This window comes from Stenella coeruleoalba (genome assembly GCF_951394435.1).
Source record: "Stenella coeruleoalba genome assembly, chromosome: 19".
Taxonomy (NCBI): domain Eukaryota; kingdom Metazoa; phylum Chordata; class Mammalia; order Artiodactyla; family Delphinidae; genus Stenella; species Stenella coeruleoalba.
In genome coordinates this window covers 31050776-31078138 of record NC_137165.1, presented here as the reverse complement: position 1 = coordinate 31078138, position 27363 = coordinate 31050776, and the positions used below count along the sequence as shown (strand labels likewise).

The 27363-nt window shown below is 53.0% G+C and overlaps 2 protein-coding genes across 3 annotated transcripts in view; both read left to right on the top strand.

Moving 5' to 3' along the window:
* RNF43 (ring finger protein 43) overlaps nucleotides 1-11093 on the top strand; it is a 58999-nt gene extending 47906 nt beyond the window's left edge. Inside the window, exons 3-9 of the mRNA XM_079905271.1 lie at nucleotides 3151-3225; nucleotides 3334-3465; nucleotides 4053-4157; nucleotides 5545-5706; nucleotides 6212-6314; nucleotides 7311-8666; nucleotides 10879-11093. Coding sequence (XP_079761397.1) covers nucleotides 3151-3225; nucleotides 3334-3465; nucleotides 4053-4157; nucleotides 5545-5706; nucleotides 6212-6314; nucleotides 7311-8666; nucleotides 10879-10925 — 1980 coding nt within the window. The 3' untranslated portion in view covers nucleotides 10926-11093. The remainder of the gene's footprint in view (nucleotides 1-3150; nucleotides 3226-3333; nucleotides 3466-4052; nucleotides 4158-5544; nucleotides 5707-6211; nucleotides 6315-7310; nucleotides 8667-10878) is intronic.
* A 2980-nt stretch (nucleotides 11094-14073) lies between these two features.
* On the top strand, nucleotides 14074-20849 carry SUPT4H1 (SPT4 homolog, DSIF elongation factor subunit). Of its 2 annotated transcripts, XM_079903558.1 has the most exons (5): nucleotides 14074-14210; nucleotides 14719-14825; nucleotides 18655-18710; nucleotides 18998-19051; nucleotides 19713-20849. In XM_079903558.1, the coding sequence occupies exons 1-5, from the start codon at nucleotides 14142-14144 to the stop codon at nucleotides 19778-19780; spliced, it is 354 nt and encodes a 117-aa protein (XP_079759684.1). In that variant the 5' UTR covers nucleotides 14074-14141; the 3' UTR covers nucleotides 19781-20849. The 2 variants fall into 2 exon arrangements, with proteins under 2 accessions (XP_079759684.1, XP_079759683.1); XM_079903557.1 differs by lacking the exon at nucleotides 19713-20849 and having other exon boundaries at nucleotides 18998-19685.
* The last annotated feature ends 6514 nt before the right edge of the window (nucleotides 20850-27363 follow it).

Here is a 27363-nt window from a genome sequence, read left to right as displayed (position 1 = left end):
ACCCTGTGAAGTAGGTCCTGTTATTAGCCCTAGTTTACAGAAAGGAAAACTGTGGCACAGAGCAGTTAAGTGACTTGCCCAAAGTCTCACAGCTAATGGTCGATGGCAGATTTAGTACTCAAACCTAAACAGTCTGGGCAGAGTGGGTCTCAATAACGGTTATATCCCCTCTACTTCCTCCTCCCCTTGCTTTCAAGCCTAGGTGAATCCCACCTCTTGTATTGAACCTTTCCTAACTGGCTCAGCCCAGCTGGGCTACTGGGAGCTTGGCTTCCCTCCTGGCGTGCTGCCAGGGTCTCTGGCCGTGCTTTTCACACCAGGTTTCATGGAGGTGCCTTGGCAGGGGCTGGGGTTGGGGGGAAGCCAAGGGTCCTTCTTACCCCTAATCCCACCCTCAACCTCAGCTCGCTTTTATATGTTTTGTATTGACGATTTGTGTCAGTCTGTGTGTGTGTGTGTGTGTGTGTGCGCGTGTGTGTGCGCGTGTGTGTATTGTGGGGGGCACAATGGAGGGAAGGGCTTTCAGCAGTGAAAAGAAGGGTTTGGAAACGACTGGTCTGTTTCATTCATTTGTACTCTAGGATGTTGTCATCAGCATTATAATCGTACGTATATGCTTTGTCTCCACAGCTAGATTATGAGTTGTTCTGGAGGGCTTGGCCTTCCCTGGCTTGGTGCCCTGAGCACAGTGGGTGCTCAGTCAGTCTTTGATGAGGAGGAGATACACAGTGACTGTCACTGTGTCTGGAGAGGAAAATCTAAGGTGCAGGGAAGTGCAGAAGTCCTGGAACGTATTGGCTTCCACTGCTAAAGGCCATGGGCAGCCTGCGCGCTGCTCTTAGAGGGCTGGCTGAATCTTTGCAGCTCCCAAAGAGGTCTCTGGGTTGTCTTTCTAAAGCCCACTCTTCCTGCCTGGAGGGCCTGCCCGTCCTCTCTGTCTTCCAGGTTCTGGTCTGGAGGAAGTGCTTCTCTCTCTCTCTCCCTCCCTCCCTCTTGCTTGGGTGCGGGCAGACTGCAGGGCAGCATGGGTAGCCCCTGAGTGGGCTGCCATCTGGCCCCAAATCTTGCTTTTTGAGTCCTAGAACTCTGAACACAGGCACCCACTGTCTGAAAGGCCTGTTTGTTTCCCCCTGTTGGCCAACCCTCTCTCTTTGATCACTTTTACAACTTTGTAATTATGGGCTGTAACCGGCTGGGGTGTTTGAACGTCAGGGTAATTACTTTCCACCGTTCCTACCCCAACCCTTCAAAAGGAGAGGGGTAGGGAAGTAAGAACATCTCCAGAGAAGGAAGTCTCTGCCCTTCCCTCCTGCTCTTCCAGGCTGGGCTGGGTTCAGGGTCTCATTCTGGGGATGAGAAACACGAGGCCCTAGTAGCACTGAGGATCCAGGAGTCTCAGTTCTGTGACTACTCGGGTGACCTCCCCACCCCTTGGTTATGTCATGGACTATGAGATTAGCAGAAGGAGTCCTTCTCCTTTTCCCCTAGGGCTGCTCCCATGCCCTGGTTTGGAGGGCTCTGAAGACTGGACAGCTTCTTTTTGCCTGGGGTCGCCTGGGCGGGGGAGACGTCCTGGGAACAAGCAGGCTAGAGGAGGATGGAGGCTGTGACCTCTCCATTTCTTCAGCAGTTCCATTCTCCGGTCCTGTGAATTTCCAGTCAATTAGCCTGGCGAGCCTGGGCCTGGGCTGGGCCTGGGTGCTGGTAGAGAGAGGGCCTAGCCCAGCTCCTCAGGGAAGGAGGGAGGGAAGAGGGAAGGTACCCTCCTGGCCGAAGAGGCCCCACTTGAGCGTCTCCACCACCCTCCCGGGGCTCTCCTGCCTGCAGGCTGCCTGTTCTGAGGGGCCCTCTGGCCTCTGCGGCCGCCTGGGGAGCAGGGATCAGGGGGCGGGAGCCTAGCCGCTCCCCTGGCCTGCCTGGCAGGAGACCTGCCCCAACAGGCTCTCACCGGGAAGGGAAGCAGAGATCAAAGCGCTGGAGTGTAAGCCCCAGCCCCGGCTCCTCTTCCTGACTGCACTACTTGCGGAAGGGTTAACTCCTTCAGTGCCTGCAGGAAGGCCCGAAAGGATCAGCAGGCCCCAGGGGCCTGAGGTCCCAGCCTGATGCCTTCGCAAGGTGAGCCTTTGCCCTAGGGAGGAGCGCTGGAGAGCGCTGGCACCTGGGAGAGAGGCGACAGTGAGGCCGGAGCAGGGTCTGTCTGTCGGTCCTTTGCCCTCGTGCCTCCACCGCCCCCTCAGCTCTTATCTCCCTGGTCTTACCCCACACCCAGAGCCCCCAGATTCCTGCTTTGTGTTCTCTTTGTGGCTCTGCCCTCTGCTTTGCCTGGTTGGCTAGATCCTCTCAGAGCCTTGGCGAGCACGCCTGTGCATGTGCACGTGCACGTGCGCACAATTGTGTCCTTGTGGGAACAGCCCCTCGGGTCCCGCCCAACCCGAGTCTCTACTGCCACCCTCAGGGAGGGGGTGAAGGGATAAAGCACCAGACAGGGACTCCAGTAGGTCCTTGAATAGGAGCCAGAGAAAGAGTTGCAGACTAGAGTGTGGCAGGGAGAGAGAGCCGTGAGACGGGCTGAGCCTGGGGCTGTCAGAGACGCCTTGGGTGAGAGCAGTGTCCCAGGATCCAGGAACTTGGCCTGAGGTGGGGGACGGGATGCTCTGCAGGCTCCTCTTGTCAGGCAGGGCTGGACCCTGGAAAGCCCAGTTCTGTTCTGAAGGAGCTGTCCACCTCTCTGTACTGGGGACTGGTCACCACACACCCCCAGGCCCTGGGGGGTGCTGGTCGCTCCCTGCTCTCGGTTCTCACACTTCTTCGTGAAGGAGGACTGGAGGCACCCTGACGGCAGGGGCTGTGTCTTATTTGTCCTTAGGCCTAGAGCCTAGTCCAGCCCCTGGCACCTACTAAACCCTGTTAGGGGTTTGTTCCATTACGAAAGGAAGGACTGAATGTTGTCCTGGAAGGCAGTGGACCTGGGTGAGCTTGGGGCGGGGCAGGGGATCCTAACCCCACCGACCCCTTGCATGTGTTATATGTGGGAGTGTACAGGGGTGTGGTGTGTGCAGAATCCTAGGAAGGCACGTGACGGGGCGAGGCCGGGGCGTGGATGGGCTGCGTGTCTGACCCCTGCGGGACCTCTGCTGTGTGTCTCTGCAGGCCCGGATGGCGGGGGAGCGGGGAGCCAGCGCCGTCCTCTTTGACATCACGGAGGATCGAGCTGCTGCTGAACAGGTACCCGGGACGTGGGGTGTTTGAGGAGGGGGCTGGACGAAGGAAGAGAAATGTGCCGGGGAAGAAGTCAGGACACAGCCACCCTTGTGGGCACTTTCCCTCCTGCAGCTGCAGCAGCCCCTGGGGCTGACGTGGCCAGTGGTGTTGATCTGGGGTAATGATGCCGAGAAGCTGATGGAGTTTGTGTATAAGAACCGAAAGGCCCACGTGAGGATTGAGCTGAAGAAGTCCACGACATCGGTAAGCACGCCAGGTCTCCAGCCCCGGCCCCAGCACCTGCTGTCACCCGCACTTTTTCCTGCGGTGACTCTCACCAAAAGCCCTTAGACTCCTGGAGCTAAAGAGACCTTGGAAACCCTCTAGCGCAACTCTGTCCACCAGCTGTGCACCTCTAGGCAAGTTTCTTCCCCTCTCTGAGCTTCATCTGCAGAATGAACAGATTGGGTCAGCTGAGCTCTAAAGTTGTTTTTCAGCATCGTGGTTTCATGGCACAGAGTAGCAGAGCCAGAATGAAACCCTCGTCCCCAGGCCCCCTGAATCCTGGCTGGTATTTCTCCATCGACTGGGAAGCTCAGCCAGCTGCTCACTGGGTAGCTTCCACCTTGTAGAGGGGTCCCTGTCCCCTTTTTCCCAAGCACATGGGTCTCGAGATAGTACCTCTCACAGCAGACATTTGGAGGAGTGCCCGTGGGCAGAGAGGGACCACCTAAGCCCACCTGCAACCTCATCCCCTCTGCTGGAAGACTCAAGGGGCCCTCCAGTTCTCTGTGTGTCTCCTGGGCTCCTTCCAGAAGCGTGACCCTTTCCATCTCTGCTCGCTCCCCCAGCCAGATTATGACGTGTGGATCCTCCTGACGGTGGTGGGCACCATCTTTGTGGTCATCCTGGCCTCGGTGCTGCGCATCCGGTGCCGCCCCCGTCACAGCAGACCGGTGAGGCGGGTGGGCTCCCTGGTGGAGGTGGGCGAGTGCACGTGTGGGGGAAGGTGGGGAGCAGGAAGGACAAAGTGAGGAAAGAAGGTGCCCTTACGCCTGTGAAACAGTTTACACCTAAATCCCCCGGGAAATGACTTTGTTGATTTCCAGCAGCCTCTCTCCACAAGAGTCCTCATTTGTTCATTCATTCACCAAATAGAGTGAGCACCTGTTCTGTGCCAGACACTGTTCCAGGCGTTGGGGATAGTGCAGTGAACAAAAAGACAAAAGATTCCTCCCCTCGGGGAACTTTCATTCTAGGTAAAATGAATGAGTAAATAAATAAGTAAAATGTAAGTAAATAAATAAGTAAAATACGCAATAATTTAGACGGTGGTGTGTGCCAGGGAGAAAAATAAAATAGAAAAGGGGAGGGAATGGAAAGGGGACAGGGTTAATTTTTAAAAGCAAGGCCAGGGAAGGCCTCATTGAGAGGATGACATTACAGGTAAGACCCTCAGCAGGTGAGGGGGTGATCTGTGCAGATACCTGGGGAGAAAGTGATTGAGGCGAGAAAACAGGAAATGCCAAGGCCTTGAGGCAGAAGTGTGCCCGTTATGTCTGAGGAACAGCAAGACGGTCCTGTGGCTGGAATCCAGTGAGTGAGAGGGCAGAGCAGCAGGTGGGGACAGAGAGTTCATGGGGCCCAGTGGTACTGGACTGTTAAGGCCGTTGTCAGGATGTTTTTTCCACTCACGGGAGGGTTTTGAGCGGAAGGAGAGCCATGATCTGACCTCACCTGATCTGTGGTGAGAAGCCAGCTCCGAGGCTATTACAGGGCTCCAGGGGACAGCAGTGGTAGCTTGGAGCAGGGAGGCAGCAGTGAAAGTGGTGAGCGTTAGTTAGACCCTCCATACACTGTGAAGGCAAAGCTGACAGGTTTCTAATGGACTGATCACGGAGTGCAAGAGAACGGTCAAGAATGGCAACAAGATTTTTGGCCTGAGCAATGAAAAGAACGGAATTCCCTTTACTGAGGTGGGGAAGACTGCGGGAGGACAGGTGTGTGGTTGGGCGGTTCATGGGATTAGGAGTTCAGCGTGGGGCCTGTCAAGTTGGACGTGCCTGTTAGATATCCAAGCTGAGACGTCAAGCAGGCAGTTGGATAAAAAGTTGCTCTCACGGGTCATCGGGGGAAGGAAAATCAATAGTAGGAGTGGGGAATGGGATGGGGGGGCTTAGCCTGCTGGGCAGAGCCACGTAGGAACTCCGAGGATACAAACGCCTCGGAGTGGTCAAGCAGTCACGGGATCTGACTGGGTGGCCGGGAACCGAGTACAAGCTGGAGTCCAGGGCTGAGGGAAGAGGAGCCCCTGCCCCATTCTGGCCCCACCCCTCTTCCCAGGATCCCCTTCAGCAGCGAACAGCCTGGGCCATCAGCCAGCTGGCCACCAGGAGGTACCAGCCCGGCTGCAGGAGGGCCCGGGCCGAGTGGCCAGACTCAGGTAGCAGCTGCAGTTCAGCCCCTGTGTGCGCCATCTGCCTGGAGGAGTTCTCGGAGGGCCAGGTAAGGCAGGGCCGTGGTTCACCTCCATGACCAGGCTGGGGAGGGAGGCTGGAGCTTGGGGGAGGAAGCGCTTAAGGCTGGTGTGAGTGCTCGAGCTGCATCTATGTGCACAGACAGCCCTGAGGTTTGGTTATTTTCCTGGCTTTCCAGGGAAAGAGAACTACTGCTGGTTGAGTGTGTACACGTGGCGGGCTCTGCAGTGGATGCTCTACAGGCATCGTCTCGTTTTAGCCTCGTGACAGTGAGGGGTGGGGGTAGGTTAGTCTTTTAGCCTCATTTTACAGCAGAAAACTGTCTGTTAAGAAACTTGCCCAAGGTCGTGCAGCTAAGTGGCAAAAACCAGGTCTACTTGATATCAAAGCCCATACCATTTCTGTCCTACCGTGAGGTCTTTGAAAGCAGATGGCGGCAGTCAGGAGAGGCCAGAGGGAGTCGGGAATGCCCTGCTTCCTGGCCACGGCTGTAGCTACAGACAACTCTGGTTCAGACCCCTTGTTTTCTCCAGGAGCTACGGGTCATTTCCTGCCTCCATGAGTTCCATCGTACCTGTGTGGACCCCTGGCTGCACCAGCATCGCACTTGCCCCCTCTGCATGTTCAACATCGTAGGTAGGAGGTGGGCCGAGGACTCCCCTGTGCGCAGGCAGATGGGTCTAGAAGGGGCTTCCCTCTGGGCAAGTGTTTTGCCTTGAAGCTGAGGAGAAGGCAGGACTGCCTCAGTTGTTCTTTAAGCTGTGCACTGCTCGAAGGGGCCTCATCTGAGGGGGCAGCCATTCCATTGCAGTCATCTTTATGATGTATTTTCATGACAACTTTGTTGATTTTAAATCTGACTGATTTGTTTGTTTGTTTATTTATTTTTGGCTGCGTTGGGTCTTCGTTGCTGTGCGCGGGCTTTTCTGTAGTTGTGGTGAGTGGGAGCTACTCTTCATTGCGGTGCGTGGGCTTCTCATTGCGGTGGCTTCCCTTGTTGCGGAGCACAGGCTCTAGGTGCACGGGCTTCAGTAGTTGTGGCACGTGGGCTCAGTAGTTCTGGCTCCCGGGCTCTAGAGCACAGGCTCAGTAGTTGTGGTGCACGGGCTTAGTTGCTCCCCGGTATGTGGGATCTTCCCAGACCAGGGCTCGAACCCGTGTCCCCCGCATTGTCAGGCGGATTCTTAACCACTGTGCCACCTGGGAATGCCAAGATTTGTATATTTATTATTCTACTTTTCTGGCAATAAAGTATCCTGTTCGAACAAAACCAGGATATTATGACAATCTTCTAAAAGATGAAAGTGAAGTATCTTGAGGAAAGAGAGCCTTTTTCTAATTCACCCAAAGGTGCAGTGTGGGCTAGCAGTGGCCCTGGGTGCAAGTCCCCAAAGGGCTGATGGGAGGAGCAGGGCTTGCCATGCACAGTGGAACTCCCAAGGAGACAACTGGCTGGAGGGAGCAAGGGCATCCCCGGGCACAGGCAGGTTAGGAGTGTCCTTGGTCGTCCAAACTCTGACAGAGCTTGCGGGCAATGCAGGCTCAATAAGTACGTTACAGCCACGCTTTTCTGAATGTACCCTCCTTCCGTTTGGGGAGTCAAACACTTGTGCTCTTGGTTCTCTCTTCCAGAGGGAGATTCCCTTTCTCAGTCCCTGGGACCGTCTAGATCTTACCAAGAACCAGGCCGAAGACTCCACCTCATTCGCCAGCATCCCGGCCATGCCCACTACCACCTGCCTGCTGCCTACCTGTCGGGCCCTTCCCGGAGCGCAGCGGCTCGGCCCACACGGCCTGGTCCCTTCCTACCATCCCAGGAGCCAGGCGTGGGCCCTCGGCACCACCGCCTCCCCAGAGGCGCACATCCCCGGGTTCCAGGCGAACCACAGCGCCTGGCGGTGGCCCAGAGCCCCTCTGCGCAGGGCTGGGGGCTGAGCCACCTGCGGTGCACTTTGCAGCACCCTGCCACCTGCCCCATGCCCCCACGCCGGGCCAGGCCTCACGACAGCAGCGGGTCTGGAGAAAGCTACTGCACAGAACGCAGTGGCTACCTGGCAGACGGGCCAGCCAGTGACTCCAGTTCAGGGCCCTGTCACGGCTCTTCGAGTGACTCAGTGGTCAACTGCACGGACATCAGCCTGCAGGGCATCCACGGCAGCAGTTCTACCTTCCGCAGCTCCCTGAGCAGTGACTTTGACCCCCTGGTGTACTGCAGCCCCGAAGGGGAGCGCCGGCGGGAGGAGGCTCAGCCTAGCATGACCTCTCGGCCCCGTTCTTTGGACTCGGTGGTGCCCACAGGGGAAACCCAGGTTTCCAGCCATGTCCACTACCACCGCCACCGGCACCGCCACTACAAAAAGCGTTTCCAGTGGCACGGCAGGAAGTCTGGCCCAGAAACTGGAGTCCCGCCGTCCAGGCCTGCCATTCCTCGGACACAACTCCAGCCAGAGCTGCCTTCACCCGATCCGCAGGCAGCCAGCCCCAGCCCAGCAGCCCCGTCAGGACAGCTCCCCAGCCCGCAACGGCCCAGGGCCCTCACCGAGCCAGCCCCCGGGCCAGCGGACGCCGCCAGCCCCAGCCCTGGTCCCAGCAGCCTCTTCCACTTGCAGAAATCCAGCCTCCCTGTGCGACACACACAGAGGAAACGGCGGGGGAGTCCCTCAGAGCCCTCCCCAGCCTCTCGACCCCAGGACTTGGCCGCACACCGAGTGTGCCAGATTCTTCCCCATTATGTCCCCAGCCTGGCATATCCTTGGTCCCCAGAGGCCCACCCATTGATCTTCGGACCTCCGGGCCTGGACAGGAGGCTGCTACCAGAAACCCCAGGCCCTACTTACCCAAGTTCACAGCCGGTGTGGTTGTGTCTGACTACACGCCAGCCCCTAGGACCATACCCATCTGGGGAGGGGCCTTCCGAATGGAGTTCTGGCGCCCCAGAGGGTAGGCCATGCCCTTACCCACACTGCCAGGTGCTGCCAGCCCAGCCTGGTGAGTTTTCAGGGGAAATGGGTCTGGCGGGGACAGGAGACTAGAGTTGGGTATGGTAGAACGGGTCAAGTCATCCAGAGGGTTGATGGAAGCTGAGAAGGGTCCAACAGGGGTGACATTCAAAATAGTGGACAACTGACATAGCGTAGGATGCTGGCTCTGCCAGGTGTTAATCCTTTAGTTGCCAGATCCTCGGGAGGTCTCCGGTGAGGTACCAGTGTGGCTGAGACAGCAGAAAGTACTTGGGGCGGCTTGGGGCAGCAGCTCAATTGTGAGTGTTTCAGTATTTTAAAAATTGGTACAGCTGAGCCTATAGCTCAGTATTAGCTGTAAATACAAAGAAGGCCAAGAACTGTTCCTTGCTCTTGAGGAGAGCGTGGACAAATAGTTACTGAAAACCGTAATCCCAGGCCATATGAGATCTTACAGGAGAAATAACTACAGATAACCATAATTCTGGGTTATATGAGAAGAGCTATGTGAATGATGCAAAAAAAAAAAAAGGAGAGCGATCACAGGTGGTTCCTAGCAGCCCTGTGGTTTTCTCCTTTCCCCCGGGGAAAAGAACTACTAGGGCTTTCCCTTCTATGCATCTTTGTTAATAAGACTGACTTCATTTTCTTGGGGACTCAGTGCGTCCCTATTACTGTATTGCAGCCAATGGTGATAATGTAAATCCTTGACTTTAGCTGGGTATTTATTTGCTCAAATCCTCCTCTTCCTCTTCCGGATCCCCCAACCCCTACTCTCCCCCATCTTTTCCCATTGTGTGGATGACACAGCTCTTTGCCTACAGCCATCACTAGGAGGACCCCTCTGCCCTCAAAGGTCCTGAAATATAAGACTTCAGGGTCTAGGAATCCTACAGGCAGGACCTGAGAGCTGCTGTCATCCGTCCATTCATTTCTTCCTTCCATTTTTCTTTCTGCGTTGTGTGCTTGCTATGTGCTAGGTTCCAGGCTCTGAGGACGTGGAACTTGTCAACCAGGAGACCCAGGTCTGTGGAGAGATAGGCATGCAAGCTGTTATAGTACAGAAAACAATTGCTTCCACAGGGCCACGTAATGCAGATTTGGCCATGTGTTTTGTCTGATGGTGCCTTTTGAATCCTGTCATGTGTATACTTTCAGTGCTGCCAGTGCCAGACCACTACCTCCCCTCTCCCTCTCAAACTCGTAACTGGTTTCAGCGCCTCCCTTTCCCCTGCTCTTCAGATCTAATCTACGCCAGGTTCTGTTAACCATGTCTCTGCTAGCTTTACCATATTCTCCTCCAGTACTGCTGGCACCTGTCCACGTCTTAGGTGCAGCCTAAAGGTCGGGGCAGGAGCCCCCTGGCTCCTCCCTTCCCTCTCACAGGGCCATGAAGGCCGAGCCCTGCACATCAGTGTCGTGTCCTGTAGTGCCACGCAACACTGTGATCCTGCTCGCCTACCCTCCATTCTGCTGCCGGGGTCATCCTCCTCAAACAAACTCTCTAGAAATCTTCAGATGTTCTGTTTTATTCAGAGTAAAGAAAAATCCAACCTGGTTTGGCCTTCAAGGCCCTAGTACCAGCTAGCCCCCATCTTCCTTCCCAACCTTATTTTCCGCTCTTCCCCTTCCCTTCCCCTGCTCCAGGCTTTAGCCAAACTAGGTAAACACTTCCTGCAGTTTCTGCAGCCCAGAATATTCTGCTGCCTTCCTGTTCCCATAAATCTAATTCTTCCCTATTCCTGCAGGACCAGTGCATTTATCCCCACTTTCAGGAAGCCCTTCTTGATGCTCCACTTGGACATGACCTTTCTCCTTTCGTGATTCATCTCTTACGACCCCAGTCCTGCCCCCATTGGCATAATTGCCACTTACGTGCACACCTTTTCTCCTACAAGGTTGTCAGGTCCCTGCTTAGTCTTCTTGGTCTTCTGTTTGGCACATGGTAGCAGGCCAGATCCACAAGTGTATAATAAATATTTACTGGGCGAATGAATGAATAGTAAGTATGGGTAACACACTGGTTGCTATCTATGTATCTCTTTCTCTAGATTCATTTTTCTCTCCCCTGTGTCCCAATGGGGGCTGCTCTCAGCTTTCAATCTGATCACCCTTCTGGACCCATTCCCTGCTCCTGCCTCTCTGTAGTTCCCTCCCAGCCATACTCTCTTGCCGGTGGAACAAGCAGAAGACTGGCCTGACCCTCAGTGACCTCTTTCCTCCTCTCTCTCTAAATGCAGGCTCAGAAGAGGAGGAGCTCGAGGAGCTGTGTGAACAGGCCGTGTGAGATGTTCAGGCCGAGCTCCAACCAAGAGTGCTCGCCAGATGACTCAGGGCCCTACCTGGCACAGAGTCCTGCTCCTGAGAAAAGAAAGGACCTCAGAAAACACCCCTCTTCTTTGCCATCCTTCCTGGAACCACTGGCAGAGGAGTGTGATGGTGGGCAGCAGGAGGTGTTGTCTCCCGGTCCCAGCTCCAGACCTTGTCTGCAGAAGCATCTGCAGTGCAGCAAGTCTGTGTCCAGCCAGGCAACCAGCTACCACTTGTGTGGGTTGGCTCCCCTGCAGGCTGGGACTTTCTGAGAGCAGGAAGCTAGGTATAGGTAGATAGGTGTTATAAAGGTGGTGCTCCTTCCCCAGCCCCAGCAGGTCTCCTTCATTCCAAGCCTCATGTTCATACCAGCAAACGGGTCCAGCTGAACGCATGACCCTTCTCACCTCCTTCCTTGGGAGAGTCCTGCACACCAGCTTTGGCTCCTCCTTGGTAAGGCTGCTGCGTCAGCGGCAACCCTGGTTCTTATCATTTTCCTTCTTTGCAAAAAGATCAGGAGCATAGGTGAGCCCTGAGCCCTGAAAAGTGGGGCTTTGCAGCTTCACCAGGCAGGGCCTCCCCTGGTGCACAAGGGAGGATGTTTGTCCCTCCTTGTCCGCACTTGTCACATCCACTATATTAAGTCAGAGGGGAGCCAGGGTGTGCAGTTCTGTCCCTGATGTGGTACAGCACCTTGAAGAAACTGGGTCGAAGCCTCTGATCGTCAAACTCCCTTGTCACTCCAGCAGCCTCAGTTCCTCTGGGGGTAGGGGTGAGGGTAGTGGGAAGGGAATAGCTCTTCCTTGGGGACCTCCTATCTCAAAGTCCCAAAGTAGGCGGAAAGAAGAGGATTTCTGCTGTACTTTATTTAGGAAGAGGAAGGAAGGAATGAAGGTAGGAAAGGCAAAATTACAGCTGGACAAGGAAGTTTTCTCTGGGCGTTTTCTCTCAGACCAGGGATAGGGAACGGGAGAACAAAGGAGAGGTAATATGGGGCCCTTGGGATTAGACGGCCCAGAGGCCCAGCTTCCCAGTATAAGCCATGCAGGCCAGAGACACACAGGAAGGAGTGGAGTTGCAGCAGGAAGCCTGGCCTGGGCAGCTGGTATCGAGTGGGCAAGGGCTGAGGGGCCTCCTCAGGGTGACATGCACCCCGGGGAATTTGGACCATTGCTGGCCCCTCAGGCATTATCCCGTTTGGAATGTGAATGTGGGAGCAAAGTGGGCACAGGACCCCACCTGGGAATCTTCTTCCCTCTAAGTCAGTGGGGAACTAGCACCTAGGCACCCACGTGGGTATTTATATCTGAACAGACAGAAAGACGCTTGAATCAGGCACTATGTTGAGAAATGTATTTATTTGCTAATATATTTATCCATAAATTCCATCTGGTCTCGTCGTTTTCTTCTGTCATGACTGTCACTCAGGGTAACAACTTTGTCTTCTACGTGGGCAAAGATAAATTACTCCTGATAGCAGAGGCTAGGCTCTGGTTTATGAAAGGACAGAGTAGAGTGGTGGGCTTGGCTTGTAAGCCCCTAAAAGCGTGGTTTAGTGAGATCAGGGGAAGAGAAAGCACGGCTGGATTCTCACTGTGGTTCAGTGTGTCATCTGTACTATTATTGTACTGTTTACTTCACACTCTATAATGCTTCAGTGACTTTCTTTGTGACCCTGGGCAAATACTCAGATATATTTGAGTATACTCAAATACCCTGGTGCCTTTTCCCACCCATGAAATGGGCCCACTTCACGGAGTTGTTGGAGAGCTCCCGTGAGACGAGTGAACTGTGTTCCAAGGTAGAATGTATGCAGTGATAGAGAACATCCTAACCCCAGTCACAGAGCCCATCTGAGCACGACATGGGACGGGCACCAGCAGCAGACCGGTCTTGAAGAAGCTCAGTTTCAATTTAGGAGGCCTGGTTGGGAAGATAGAGCAGCAGGGCCTGAAACTATTTATATCCCAAAGCTCCAATTCAGATAAACACAAATGACTGTCCTCTGCCTACACACGGGACTATTGTGAGGATCAACAGAGGTGGTGCTGTTGCAGGGATGAAGAATTCCACAGGGCCTGGACAGGCCTTTGCTCTCCTCCTCACAAAGCACATTTTCCCCTTCTGCTTCTCCAGGAAAGGTATGTTAAAGGCGGTCGTTGTCTGGTGCCCAGTTCTGAACCAGAGAGAAAGGCATTTAGCATCCCATAGGGTGAATTTTTTTTTTTTTTTTTTTTGCTGTACGCGGGCGTCTCACCGCTGTGGCCCCTCCCGTTGCGGAGCATAGGCTCCGGACGCACAGGCTCAGCGGCCCTGGCTCACGGGCCCAGCCGCTCCGCGGCATGTGGGATCCTCCCGGACCGGGGCACGAACCCGTGTCCCCTGCATCGGCAGGCGGACTCTCAACCACTGCGCCACCAGGGAAGCCCCCATAGGGTGAAATTTAAAAAAAAAAAAAAAAAAAAGGACACAATCTCCTACAGATGATCTTAAGTAAAGGAACTGTATCTAAATGCTAAAAGCTGCACAAAGCGTAAATTATCAGCTGGAACGTGGAAACGTACATAAAGAGCTGTTAGAAATAATTAAATATGCATTTTTTTCGGCCGTCTGCTCACCGGCCACCGTTTCTGTGGACGCAAATGGAAACCCAATCACGCTCCCTCCCTGTTAGGAAGGAGGGGGGCGGTCCCTGGATTTCTTCTCGTCTCTGCAGAGATAATCCACAGGGAGGCAGTGGATTCGCTGGCCCTGCGCTTTTAAGACGGGAAGACAAAAAAGAATCTCCGCTGTCATCCAGGATCCTCCAGGGGACCGGCAGCCCGGTGCCAGCGGCCTAGATCAAATGGTCCGAGCGCCGGGATTCCGCCCCGGTCGCGGCGCGCGCGCAGGCGCCAACCGCGCCGCACCTCCCCCACGGGCCCCGCCCACAGGCCCAACTGCTGCCAGACCTCGCCCTCGCGCCGGCCCAGGTGGCGGGGGTGCGCGCCGACCCAGGTGACTCCCGGCCGGCCCCGCCTCCTGGCGGGAGAAACCATCTCCTAAGGCGGGTGGAGGGGCGGGGCCGGCGGCCTCCCACGCCGGAAGAGGAAGTCTTGGAAACCGGAAGTGCGGGCATTCTGGGTAATTTGCTATTTACTTCCTGCGAGAGAAGGTTGTGGTTCCTTCCTTCGCTGTTCTTCCGTGGGAGAAGATGGCCCTGGAGACGGTGCCGAAAGACCTGCGGCATCTGCGGGCTTGTTTGCTGTGTTCGCTGGTCAAGGTGTCTGTGGGGAACCTGGTTGTACGGGCGATGGAGGACCAAGCTGGGGGAAAGTGGGTGGAACAGGGCTACAGGAACAGTGAAGAGAGAAGTCAGGTCCAGGACCCAGGGGGTGGCAGGGGGACGTGGGAAGCAGCAGGAGGCCATCGTTTAAGTCGGTAGGAACGCAGGCAAATCTTGCAGCCGTGGGCATGGACGTTCTCACATGCCTTTGCAACTTCAGCTGTCAGCACAGGCCTGATCCTTTACAGCTGAGGGAGTAGTCGGAGAAGGTGCCTGACCCCACGGAGATTTAGGGAAAGGAATAGGTAGAACGCAATTGGGAACAAGAGAAGAAGGATTGTGAGAGTGGAACTTAGGAAAGGGGCTGTAGGAATGGGGGTGGGGGACCTGATGAGACAGAACTAACATAGGGAGCCTTGTACTTGACCAGGTAAAAGTATGGGGAAAGCTGTTTTTTCTTTTCGCCTTGTTCATGCTCACCTCTCTCCTTTTTTTCCCCTCCCAGACTATAGACCAGTTTGAATATGATGGCTGTGACAATTGTGATGCGTACCTTCAGATGAAGGGTAACCGGGAGATGGTATATGACTGCACCAGCTCTTCTTTTGATGGGTAAGCCCTTTAGGTTGCTGCATTCATTCTTTTACATTACCCGCATCCCACCAAGTAAATGTGGACAGACTCTTGAGACCCTCATCCTAGTTGGTCTCAAAGTTATTTTGAGACACACTAGTCCTGTGCTGTCCAGTACAGTAGCCACTAGCCGTGTGTGGCATTGAGTACCTGAAATGTGGCTAGTCCAAATTGAGATATGCTTTACCTGTAATGTGTACACTGGATTTCAAAGACTCAGCACAAGGAAAAAGAATGTAAAATATCTTGATTTTTCTTGTTTTAATCACATGCCATAATAATAATACTTTGAATATGTTGGGTTAAGTGAAATATATTATTGAAGTTAATTTAGCCTTTTGTCTTTACTCCTTTAACATGGCTACAGAAAATTTTAAAAATGACTTGCATGGCTTTCATTATATTTCCACTAGACAGGTCTTCACTAGACTGTTAGCTCATTGCTGATAGGGGCTGTTTATGTCATGCACCATGACCTGGCATAGGGCCTGGAAGGTGATGGATACTTAATACACATTTGTTGAACGTACGAAGATCCTTTTTGAAAATGAAGGGTAAATTTTGGCCCCAAAGCTGATGCTTTTAGATATCTCTAAGAGGCCCTAAGAGAAAAGTTTTCCCTTGGTGAGATTGCCCAGTGGGGGGAAGGGGAATGAGAGAAGTGTGAGTGGCTAGGTCTCAATTTTCCTTCCCCAAGGGAGGAGCCAGAGGGCAGTATTCTTTGGGGGTTAAGTTTCTTTTGGTTTCTAGGCCAATTAAGGGTCTACATGCAAACTGGGCCCAAACCAGTGCATGCTAAAGTTCCTTCAAGGTGGGCCAACTTCATTCCTCCTTTGTTTGCCTTTAAGGAAGAGTAAAGGATTGAGCAAAACAGATGTTGTCATGGAACCTTTACTTCGTACATATGTACACATTCATGTGCACACTCAGATACTCCAGTTCTTTCATTCGTTAGCACGGTTACCATCCAGTGCTAACAAATGAATGGACTCCCATCTGTGGCTGCTGTGAGAGATGGCAAGAGTTACACAATGAGATACTTACAAGTAAGAGAGACACAGTGTAAAGTTTTGCATGTTAGGGTTTTGGTTTTTTTGTTTAAAATCTGGTAAAATATACATAAAAACTTTTTGCCATTTTTAAGTGCAGAATTCATTCAGCGGCATTAAATATATTCATATTTTTATGCAACTATTACCACCATCTATCTCCAGAACTTTTTTTTTTTTTTTTTTTTGCCACACGGCATGTGGGATCTTAGTTCCCCCGCTAGGGATCAAACTCGTGCCCCCTGCATTGGTAGCATGGAGTGTTAACCACTGGACCGCCAGGGAAGTCCCTCCAGAACATTTTTCATCTTCTCATTTCCTCCTCCCTGCAGCCCCTGGCAACTACCATTTTACTTTCCCTGTGAATTTGATTAGTCTGGGTACTTCCTGTAAGTGGAATCTTACAATATTTGTCCTTTTGTGATTGGTTCATTTCACGTAGCATAATGTCTTCAAGATTTATCCATATTGTAGCATGTGTCAGAATTTCCTTTTTAAGCTTAATAATATCCCATTTTATGTATATACCAAATTTTATTTATCTGTGCATCTATTGATGGATACGTGGATTGCTTCTACCTTTTGGCTGTTAGGAATAATGCTACCATGAACATGGCTTTACAAATACCTGTTCAGGTCCCTGCTTTCACTTCTTTGGGGTATATATCCAGAAGTGGAGTTGCTGGATTATTCTCTGTTTAACATTTTGAGGAACTGCGATACTGTTTTCTATAGCAGCAGCATTTTACATTCCCACCAGCAGAGTACAAGGGTTCCAGTTTCGCCACATCCTTGTCAGCACTTGTTACTTTCTGTTTTTTGTTTTGTTTTTGATAATAGCTGCCCTGTTGGGTGTGAAGTGGTATCTTATGGTTTTGATTTGCATTTCCTTAATGATTAGTGATGTTGAGCATCTTTTCATGTGCTTATTGGCCATTTGTATATCTTCTTTGGAAAAAAGTCTCTTCAAATATAATTCAGTTATAAAAACTTGGAAATAACTACAGCTTCTAAGCAAGAAGTGTCTGAGGACTCCCATCTTTGGGCCACGGTTCTGGGTTTTACATTAAGTGACAACTCTGATATTGTTAGTGTCTTACTAAAGGATTGTCAGAGAGTTTTGAAGCATGCTATGTTCAATTAAAAAACAAAAGGTTATGACCATTTATCAGAGTCTGGGCATAATAGCTGCACGTGTCCAGGTTAAGCTGTCATTGTTTTCGAGTTCCTTAAGAGTTGAGTTGATGAGAACTGAGCAAGTAGAGTTTTTTGCCCAGTTTTGAATGAGGTTTTTGGTTTTTTGTTGTTGAGTTGTAGGAGTTATTTATGTATTCTGGTGCATATTAGGATTTGAAGAGTGAGTATATCAAAGGCTAAAGGAGATCAGAGGAGGGCTTGATGAACTCAGCCAGAAGTGGAGGAGATAGCATATGAGTCAGGCTCTTAATTAAGGAAAGAAATACAGGATTTTTGAGGAGGTTGAGATGAGAGAAAGGTAGAAAAAGCATTCTAAACAAAGGGACTGACCTGAGCAAAGGCATGGGGTCGGAAAACCAGGGTATGTTTGGAGAATGGTGGGAATTCTGTTTAGGTTAAATCATAAGGTTGGATAACAGACACTGTAAGACTGGAAGGATAGATTGTGAAGGACAGAGGAGAATATACTTTTGGTCAGAAGAACAGCCTGCATACGTGCCTACCCCAGACTGGTCTGCCGGGCCAGGACGAGTACTACCCTACCTGCCACCCCTGGAGGTGGGGTCAGTTCCACTCAAAGCATATAGCTGAGAATGTAGGATTTGGATGGGGAGGGAGGCTTCCCAAATAAGAATCCAGGATTGCTGCCAAGAGAAGGGGGAATGGATACCGAGGAGGCAGTCAACAAATACCAGCGCCTGGTACAGATCTGTCACAGGAGGCAGTCAGTAAGTATTTGATCGAATGGGGGAATGACAAAAGTGACCTCTGTAGCTGCTTCTTTTTTGTTTTTTTTTTTGAAATTGGGGTATAGTGACCTCTGTAGCTTCTGAAAGCACCCGAAGCTTACCTGTCATGCTCAGTAGCAGGCTTCTGGCCCTTGTAGCCTCTGTTGCCTGTGCTCTGGGATTAGAGCTACCCTGAGAAGAATGATTAGGATAATAAAGGAGAGCTAATGTTTACTTAGCACCTACTCTGTGCTAGGGTTTTTCATGTATTAGCTCAACCTTCCACTTTCATCTTACTGATGAAATTCTGAGGGAGGCCTCCATACGTGTGTCAGGCTGTACCGCTCATTAAAGGCAGAGCTTGCTTAAGTCTAACTTGTTTCTAGTAAGAGGACCCATTGTTTTGACTCACCCTCCCCTTTGCACTAGGCTCCAGCCCTCAGTGGTTGTGTTGGTCGTAATCAGTAATGCCATCTACCTCAAAAGCTGTCCCATTTCCCAGGGAATCGGTAGGCCAAGGATGCTTTTGAGCATGGCAAGACAGTCTTTGGGGGATGATGACTGACCTGTGACTGGTGGGCCAGGGACATAAGTGCAAAGGCCCTTTGTCAGTACTAGCTCTGAGTCAGTCCCTTCCCAGCACTAGAACTTCGTTTCCCCTGCTTTCTGGTAGAAACTCAATACTTGGCTTTTTCCTGGGTTTCCTCTCCCAGAACTGTTGTGCTGGCTGGGAACAGAGTAAAGGGGCGGGGGCGTGGGGCGGGCAGTTCCCTTGGTCTCTGTTCTCTAGTAGAGGCAACTCAGGCTGACTCTATGTTTCTTTCCCCTTTCTAGAATCATTGCGATGATGAGTCCAGAGGACAGCTGGGTCTCCAAGTGGCAGCGAGTCAGTAAGTGTCTCCCTTTCTCTTTATCCTGGCCTGGTTGTGTTGTCAGGGCCAGGGTGCGGGTGGGGGAGTCTTCAATCAGTGGGTAGGTGGCCCCAGAGTGAGAACGATGGGGTTGGAGGAAAGCCAAGGAAAGTGTCCTGTGTCCTGTCATTTAACACGTAGAGCCAAAAGAAGTGATTGCTCTTCTCTGGGAGTTGGCGGCATCTCTTTCATTTTTAGCTTAAGCTTCCATTTGGTCTTTAGTTGTAACTCACTCTTAAACTGCAGTCTCTTTTCTTCTCTTTCAGGTAACTTTAAGCCAGGTGTATATGCAGTGTCAGTCACTGGTCGCCTGCCCCAAGGTAATAATAATCATAGTAACGGCCAATGTTCATTTACTGTGTCAAGCTCTATGGAAGTTTCTTATGTGAATTAATGCCAGTCCTCACAACTCTGTGAGGGAAAGCAAATCTCAGAGAGGGTAAATAACTTGTCCAAGGTCACCCAGCTAGTAAGTAACGAGCCAGAATTTGGGGGCCCAGGCATCCTGGCTCCAGAACCCTTGCTTTTTTTTTTTTTTTGCGGTATGCGGGCCTCTCACTGTTGTGGCCTCTCCCATCGCGGAGCACAGGCTCCGAACGCGCAGGCTCAGCGGCCATGGCTCACGGGCCCAGCCGCTCCGCGGCATGTGGGATCTTCCCGGACCGGGGCACGAACCCGTGTCCCCTGCATCGGCAGGCGGACTCTCAACCACTGCGCCACCAGGGAAGCCCCAGAACCCTTGCTTTTGATGACTACAGTGTGTCTCTCTTTTTCTTCTCATTCTTACCAAGTCATTGCCAAGCACTTGCCTGGATCTTCAAGGGTGACAAGCCGACCACGCAGTTCGGTTGATGAGCAGTCTAGGAACTCCAGTTTGCTTAGAGCACGCCACCCCTTCCCCTCACCAAGTGGTACCCGAGGGACCTTTCTTATCTTCTGGAGTCTTCTTCCCTTACAGAGCTGTTTCTCTTCCTGCTGCAGGAATCGTGCGGGAGCTGAAGAGTCGAGGAGTGGCCTACAAATCCAGAGACACAGCCATAAAGACCTAGCGAGATGCACGGCCACCAGCGTCTTTGCTCCTCGTCTCTGCCTCTGCTTACTTTTTGTTGTGAAACTAAATGGGCAGAACTTCACATACGTGCCGCCCTCCGATTCTGAGATTCAGCAGACTGTTGAGAGAGCAGCACGTGTCCCTGGGCCATTTTACCTTCTCTGGGCTGCTGTGGGGTGGGAGTGGTTTGGGTTGGTGGATTAGCGGAGACTGACTTCAGTGGGGAGTAGGATGCTGGCCTTTCCTATGCACAGCCCGGGGCTGCGCCCTTGCGCATGGGCAGGACTCTGGGTCAGATGCCAGAAAACGTGAACCCCTAGGAATGCTCTTAAGCCCATAACAGATGCCTTGCCTCCCTCTTCCTTTGTCTTAACTGGGCACAGTAAGAACTCGTTGCCCAGTAAGCATCTTCCCAGAGCGGCAGAGGCCCTTCTGCTCCTCGTTATCTGTCTCTGAGCCTCCGGGATTGTAGCCTTTCTAGTGAGCTTCCCTGGGTCTCAGAGGTCTGCTGTCCTGAGTCTAGGCAAGCCCGTCAGCCTGGTAGTCCTGGTGTCCGGTGGTTGCAGCCTTCTGCCCTCTAGACCTGGCACAACAGGTGTCCCTTGAAGAAATCCTGAGGCTTCTTCGTATTACTTGCCCTTGACCATGTTTAAAACCTTTCTTTCCTTCTTTGTTTTCTTCTTTTTTCTGTCCTTCCTATACCTTAGGCCCACCAGTGACGCCCATGACCGCCCCCCCCCACACTTTCCTGAGTTCCCCTAACTGGAGACCCTCAGGTTGCTGCTGGGTCTTGGTCTGGCTAGTTCGTGCCTCTCCTTTTCTCTCTGGCCTAGTAAGAGGGCCTTGAGTGATGTCATGGTATTGGCCAAGGTGAGTTATTTGTTTTGGAATTAAATATTTACCATAAATTCTCATTTACTTAAATTTCCACAGAAAATCATACTAAGCGTCCTCATTTTTATTTCCCTAACTTTCTTGTTCCCCATCTGCAAGACGAAGGTGATTGCATCCTGTTTACCTCAGGATTTTTGTGATTATAAAAATAAAGCAATGTGAAAATTCTGTAACTTAAGTTCTATAAAAGGTAGAACTCGTTTGCTCTCCTTTTTCAGTCGTTCTTCAGTATATGCAGCATGTACACAATTCACCGAAATAGTGGGGGAAGTACCTGGGACGGGCGCGGGCGGGGCTCTGACTCGGGGTAGGGCTGCCTGCGCTGGGGCTTGGCGTCTTAGCCGCCTGGTGTTGCTAGTGAGTCAGTGTCTCCTGTTACCTGTGACCTGGACGGTGTGGGAAGGAGGGAGAGATGCTGCCTCTCCGGTGACCCTCCCAGGCCCAGGGGAGGAGGCTGGGACTGGCCCAGGCGCTCATGTCACCACTCACGGGTTCTGTCAAACCAGAACCGTTCTCTGATGCCTTCAAGCTCGGGGAGCGGTCTGTTAACCCCAATCCCAGCTGAGCTTTTCCAGGACTTTCCCAGCCCAGCACGCTGAGCTCCAGGGGGGGGGGGGGGGGCGGTTTCTGTCGTTCAGTTTCAATGTGAAAGAAGCCTTGGGAAACAACCCCACCAGGCTAGAGTTTACGTCCTGGAGGGAAGACGTGGGTGTTAGTTAGCAAGAGTGCCGGGGCCACGCAGCCGACACCCAACTTTCACTGGCTTTCTCAGAAAGTCCCTTGGAAATCCCCAGCCGCCGTCCTGCGTGTCTGACCCGGACGTGGCTGCTCGGCGAGAATGGAAACAGTTGCGGGGGGCGGGGCGGGGGCAAGAGGAGCTGTGCGCAGATAACCACACTCCCGCCGCCTCGGCCCCACACCCGGCGGCGCCCCAACTGTCAGCCTCGCCGGAAGCGAGAGACAGGCTCTGGCGGCTGTGGGGGAGGGCGGCCGGCCGCCGTGCCCGGATCTCAGACTCCGTGCGCCCCGCCGCTTCTGCCGGGGGCTGCGTCTGACTTCGCTCTCGTGCTTTCTCTCGGCGGTCCAGATGGGCGCCGAGGTGCCGGAGTCCTGTCCCCTGTTGGGAACCCAAAGAAGCTGAAGCGCGGACCGGTGGCTCACTCCCCGCGAGTGAGCAGTGCTGTGGGCGAGGGGAGGTTTCGGACGCCGGCATCCCCGTGCGTGAGGGCTGCGCCCCGTCTGGGAGCCCGTCGAAGTCTCAGCCCCATTCTGACTGCTGAGGTCCCGCGTCTGCCCGAAGCTCTCAGTCTCCTGCTTAGTAGTCTGGCTTCTCTTCTTGACCAAGGCAGGGCTCCTCCCCAGTGCAAGAAGGACGGACCCAAGTCAGAAACAGTAGTGGCCCGGCTGCCTTCCCCTTGCCTGCCTGTTCCTCATTCTTCACCCGCTACCCACCACAGGCCGTGGGGTTAGGGTCTCCCCAAAATGGAGGGGCTAGCCGGCAGTGCGTGCAGCCTCCAGCCCAAAGCAGGGGTTGGTAGCTGATAGAACAAGGGTCAGAACATTCTGGTCTTGGAGGGAGCGGTTTTCCCAAGAGTAATGGGACAGGCTGGTGAGGGCCTAAACTCAGGCTGGGCTCTTCAGGTTTAGGGACTGAGGCCTCACTCCTCTGGCATGGCCATTACCTTCATAGTGCCAGCCTGTCTATAACTTGCTATTAATTCTCAAGTCCCTTCCCTGACACCTGGGGTGTGTGTGTGTGTGTGTGTGTGTGTGTGTGTGTGTGTAAAAGAGGTAGAAAATGTTTAAGAACAGACTAATAACATCTCACTCTGTCTGGAAGTCTGGTTCATGTTTGGTATCCGTAAAGCCTTTCATTTAAATAGCATTTTACAAGTCAACAAGGGGGCTTTCAACATCCATTATCTTATTTGATCCCCCAAAACCCCTGTGCCAAAGTTAACATCCTTAGGTCATGATGCAGAGGCTGAGGCTCAGAGAGTTAAAGCGACTTGGCCATGATCAAGCAGTGGAGGCTTAGCTCAAGAAACGCCTTGCCCACCCCCGGTTTAGGGCTGCGTTCTGACATAGTTCTCCCCAAACGCAGCAGCTTTGCTCCCTTCATGATTTTTCCACAGTACCAGCAAGCTGCATGTTGCCTGCACGCTGAGCTGCCCTAACCCCCCTACTCCCACCACCTACAATCGCTAGGCCTCAAGTCCAAAACTAGCCAGAGAGGGGGAGGCAGTGTGGGGAAACGGCCAGAGAGGAGATACTCGGGATTTACTCAAGGATCCCTGTGCAGAGCATCGGGAAACTGGTCCAGTCCTCCAATTCCTGCCCGGCTGCATCTTCTGTTCCATTCCATCAGCTCTTGGGTATCTGCTGGCCTGTGCCAGGTCTCTCCAACCTCTCCTGCTTTTTTTTCAATCTGAAAGAAGCCTTGGGAAACAACCCCACCAGGCTAGAGTTTACGTCCTGGAGGGAAGACGTGGGTGTTAGTTAGCAAGAGTGCCGGGGCCACGCAGCCGACACCCAACTTTCACTGGCTAGAGGAGTAAAGTCACTTTACTTCTCTAAAAGAAGTTTCCTCTTCAAAAACAATGCAGTTGACAAAACTCTGGTGTTAGTTGACAGGATAGTGTTTCCTTGTGAAAGGTGGGGTGGAGAAGGGCATGAGGGGCCCCTGGTTACAGTCTGCTTTAGATCTGGATGCTAGTTACATAGGTCGATTCACTTTCTGGAGATTTACTGAGTTATACACTCATGATTTGTTCCCTTTTCTATTTGTCCATTATACCTGAAATGAAAAGTTCGCTTAAAAATGCAGTTGGCAGTTCTCGTCTTAGGATAGTTTCGAGAATCAAATACAGTCATTTAGGTAAAAGCAATTTGAGAGCTGTAAACTACTAAGTCTATCTAAGAGATTGTCATTCAAAGTTGTCCCCCTCTAGATAAGTTCTAGGTAAGAACGTCCTCACTCTAGCCTTCTTGGGCAATAGATGTTCAAATGTATCTATCATCCGCAAATATATCAAGACGGAAACATTTTTCTTCAAGCACCATGGCTTTTTATCTCAATCTCTCTCTCCTTCTGTTCTTTCATTTGTATGACCTAAGGTTTGTTTATTTTTTAAATATATACTTCCTTTCTATTTGGCTGTGAGATTGTGAATGTGATTTAACCTCTACTTGGCTTAAAGTCATTGTTATAAAGCCTCCATTTTTGTATCGTGTGGTGAAATGGTTCTGGGACTAATTATTTCTCTACCTCTTAGATTCATGTCAGCCTGTCAGCTGTCACTTCTGCTGCTCATGTGTGGCTGTCCCCCCTCCAGTCTTGTCTGAACCAGGAGATTAGCCATGCTGGTAAAAACTGCTGTTGGGTGAGCCAGTAAGTCTTGGACTGAGGAAGAAAGCACATGGCTGTCTGCCTGGGCCTTGGGGCTCAGAGGCCTTCACCATTGGGAGGGGGAGGTCTGGAGTGTCGGGGCAGAGGAAAGAGTGAAGGCAGACCCTGCAGAGAACGCAAGGGCTGGGAGAGTCAGGACTTGGGCCAGCCCCTCACTTGATGGGTGAGAAAACTGAGCCCCAGAGTCAAGGGTCAGCCTGCCCTCAAGAGGGGGTCACTGCTACTTTGTATGTCCTCCACTGCCTGGCTCAGCGCCTTTTGCCTACAGATGCTTGTGTTTCTCTTTGCTTTTAGACCCCAGGAAGCAGGAACTGAGTGCAGAGAAAACTCTGCCCTGGGCTGCTGGCTCCTAGAGGCCAGATCCTCTGAGAATATGATAGAAAACGTCTCCCCTCTAGACCTTGGCATTCCTAGTCTCAACACTCCCCCCAAAGTGGAGGGCAGGTATTACGGGGTCACGGACAGAGGACTTGAGGCCCAGGGGTCCGTCCCACAGCAGAGGGAGGCTTGTGCCTCTTAGAAGCCAGGGAGCCGGAAGGCCCCGTTTCAAGACCCTGTGCTGCTTCCTGCCTGTGCTCTCTCCTTCCTCCACACTGAGTCTCGTGCTCCAGAGAGAACTTGGGGGAAGATAAGGAACGGCTTCAGACGCCAGGGTGGGGAGACCCCAGCTTCCATCCAAAACGGAGCCCTCATTCCTTCTTCCCCAAACCCAGCAACTGCCACACTTTCAACCCCTCCCCCAAGCCCGGAAAATACCTGGAAGGAAGTGAGTGCTCTGGGCCACTAGCCGGAAGAGGGGGTTTAACTGTCACCTGGTCCCTGGGGGCTCGAGTGGCAGAGGGCAGAGGGGAAAATGCAAATCCATGCTTGGGAGAGAGAAGAACTGCGGAGAGGAAGAAGGTGGCAGCCAAGGCCCAGCCTTCCTTTGGGGCTTGTGGGCCCAGCAGGCGCTGGGGAGGCCTGAGGCAAGGGAGTGATCACAGGCCCTGGGAGAAGCCAGCAGCTGCCATCGGGGCACTGGCACTTTCGCCCTGCACCTCCGGGGAGCAGGGAGATGGGGTGGGGTCTGCAGCTCCGTGGAGCCAGGTGGGAAGATGAGGAGATGGGGGAGGTCGAGGTGGGCGCTTTGCGTCACGTTTCCATGACTGAGTCTGAGGAAAGCGTGTCTGTTGCTTCTGCAGCAGGAGGGACTAAGCTTAGACTGGAAGGACCCCTCTGGCCTCCGCACCGCTCCTCCCCCTACCAGAGGCCAGAACTGGGAAACACGTGGTGTCCCTGCAAATGGATCTTTCACAGCCACTGGGAGGCAAGAGTAGAGCGAGAAGCCGCCCTTGGGCTAGTGCTTCCACGATAATAATTTGTTATATCAGTATGACAATTACCAGGTTCAAAACCTGGCCACCTCCATTATTGCATTTGATCCTCAGTGCCATCCTGTGGGGCATTATTTCCCTTTCACAGATGAGAAAACTGAGTTTCAGTTACATCATTTGCCCAAGGTCAGCGGCCAGGCAAATCTGGACTGGTGTTTCGGCCCAGCTGTCCCTTATGGCGTCCCTTCGGTTCCGCTGTGGCAGCTGGGGATCCAGGGCCCATAACTGGGGCAGGGGTGAGGGCTAGTTCTTCCTTTTTCCCCCTTGACCCCCGCCTGCAGGTGGGGCTCTTGGGGGTCGGGTCTGCCATCTGCAGTGCTAAGGTCTTTGGGGAGGAAGGCCTCAGCAACTCCTCGTGCTCACTCACCCTTGGACCCTTCCTGGAGGACCTGGGCTTCTGGCCCCGTCCCCTCTCCCGTTTTGCCCCAGGACTCTCACCAGCACCAACCCCCCAGCCGCAGCCCCAGGACGCAGCTGCCCGCACCCCATTGGCCGGCCCGGGAGCATTTGCCCTTATTTGGCCAGGCCGCTCCAGGCCGCCTCCACCCCCAGCCCAGCTTGTCTCTCTCACTTCGTCTTTTTGAGGTTTGCCTATGGGGCCCTGGCGGGCGTCGCTTCAAACACACTTTCTGGTTGAGTCACTTTTTAACGGCTCCAGTGCTGGGAGCTGCTGCGGCTGCTGCTGCACGAGTGACCCCCAGCCTTCGTGGCCCCGGATTTCGTGGCCCCAGCCTTCGTGGCCACCTCCCCCACCTGACTGCCTTAATGGGCTCCGAGGGAAGGAGCTGGGGTGGCCCTTCACTGCTGGGTTCTGCAGACCACTTGGTTACCCATTTAGACCCCTCTGCTGCCCCCACCCACAAGCCTGGGGCCTGGGAAGTCTGCCCTGAGCTCCTCCTGCTGCTTTTTCCAACCCCCTTCTCCAGCTGGGCTTGTGAACAGACAAGGCTGCATCTCCACTGTCTGTTGAGTATCCACAATGAGGTCTGCCAGGCCTGGTCCTCTGGGGGACTTTGGACTGAGTCCCTTAGGGAAACAGAAATGGGTTGCAGGCTGCTGGCTGATTTTCAGGAGGGTGAAACTTAACCTCACTGGGTTTCCATTTCCTCATCTCTGAGATGGGGATACCATCATTTACATCACTGGGTCAGCATGATGATCAGATGAGGTTTTATAAAGTCCTCTAGACGCCTTGGCTTCTGTCCTTCCCCACCCCACCCCACCCTAGCTCAGCATGTACAACGTGGACGTGAATAAAGAAACAGCTCACGGAGCAGTCCTCACGGTGCTCTCTGTTCTTTCCACCCCTCACCTTCTGCTTTTCCAGCTGCCCCTGGGACGTGAGGACTGCTGTGGAAGGCAGGATGCAGCAGGATGCTGGCAGATAGACAGAGGCATCCCCCAGCCCTTTGTCCCTGTTCCCAGCCAAGATGGGGGGCAGATTCTACTCGAGATCTCTTCCCAGCCACCTGCCTTCTCTGACCTATGGGAGGTCCGCCCTTGAGCCCGCTGGGGAAATCCACGGGAAGGTCTTGGAACATAGGCCTTGCTTCCTCCTCCAAGGTCCTTGGGGCCCCTTGCTCTTGGGGACTTCCTGACTACACACAGGTCCTTTGGTCAAACTCCTCTTCAGTTTTATAGATGAAGTAAGGGCTGCGGGCTGGGGGAGCAGATCCAAAGTTACACTGTAAATGGCCATAGGGTGGGGACTGGACTCCTCGTCTCCTACCTCCTAGTTCTGCCCTCTGTTCCGTGGTCCTGATGTTGGGGGTAGGTAGTTAGGCTGATGAGAGATCATAGTGGGTTCCAGGCAGGGATGGGACACACACACACACACACAGAGTTTATTTGTAGCAGTTAAAACTGGAGCAGGTGCAGCTCTGCAACTTAAACCAGGCAAATTTG

Bases quoted from the DNA above. Each gene is read 5' to 3' on its own strand.
- SUPT4H1 (XM_079903557.1), top strand. From the start codon at position 14,142: ATGGCCCTGGAGACGGTGCCGAAAGACCTGCGGCATCTGCGGGCTTGT. The intron at 14,211-14,718 runs GTGTCTGTGGGG...TTCCCCTCCCAG, and splicing joins TGCTGTGTTCGCTGGTCAAG to ACTATAGACCAGTTTGAATA. The intron at 14,826-18,654 runs GTAAGCCCTTTA...TCCCCTTTCTAG, and splicing joins ACCAGCTCTTCTTTTGATGG to AATCATTGCGATGATGAGTC.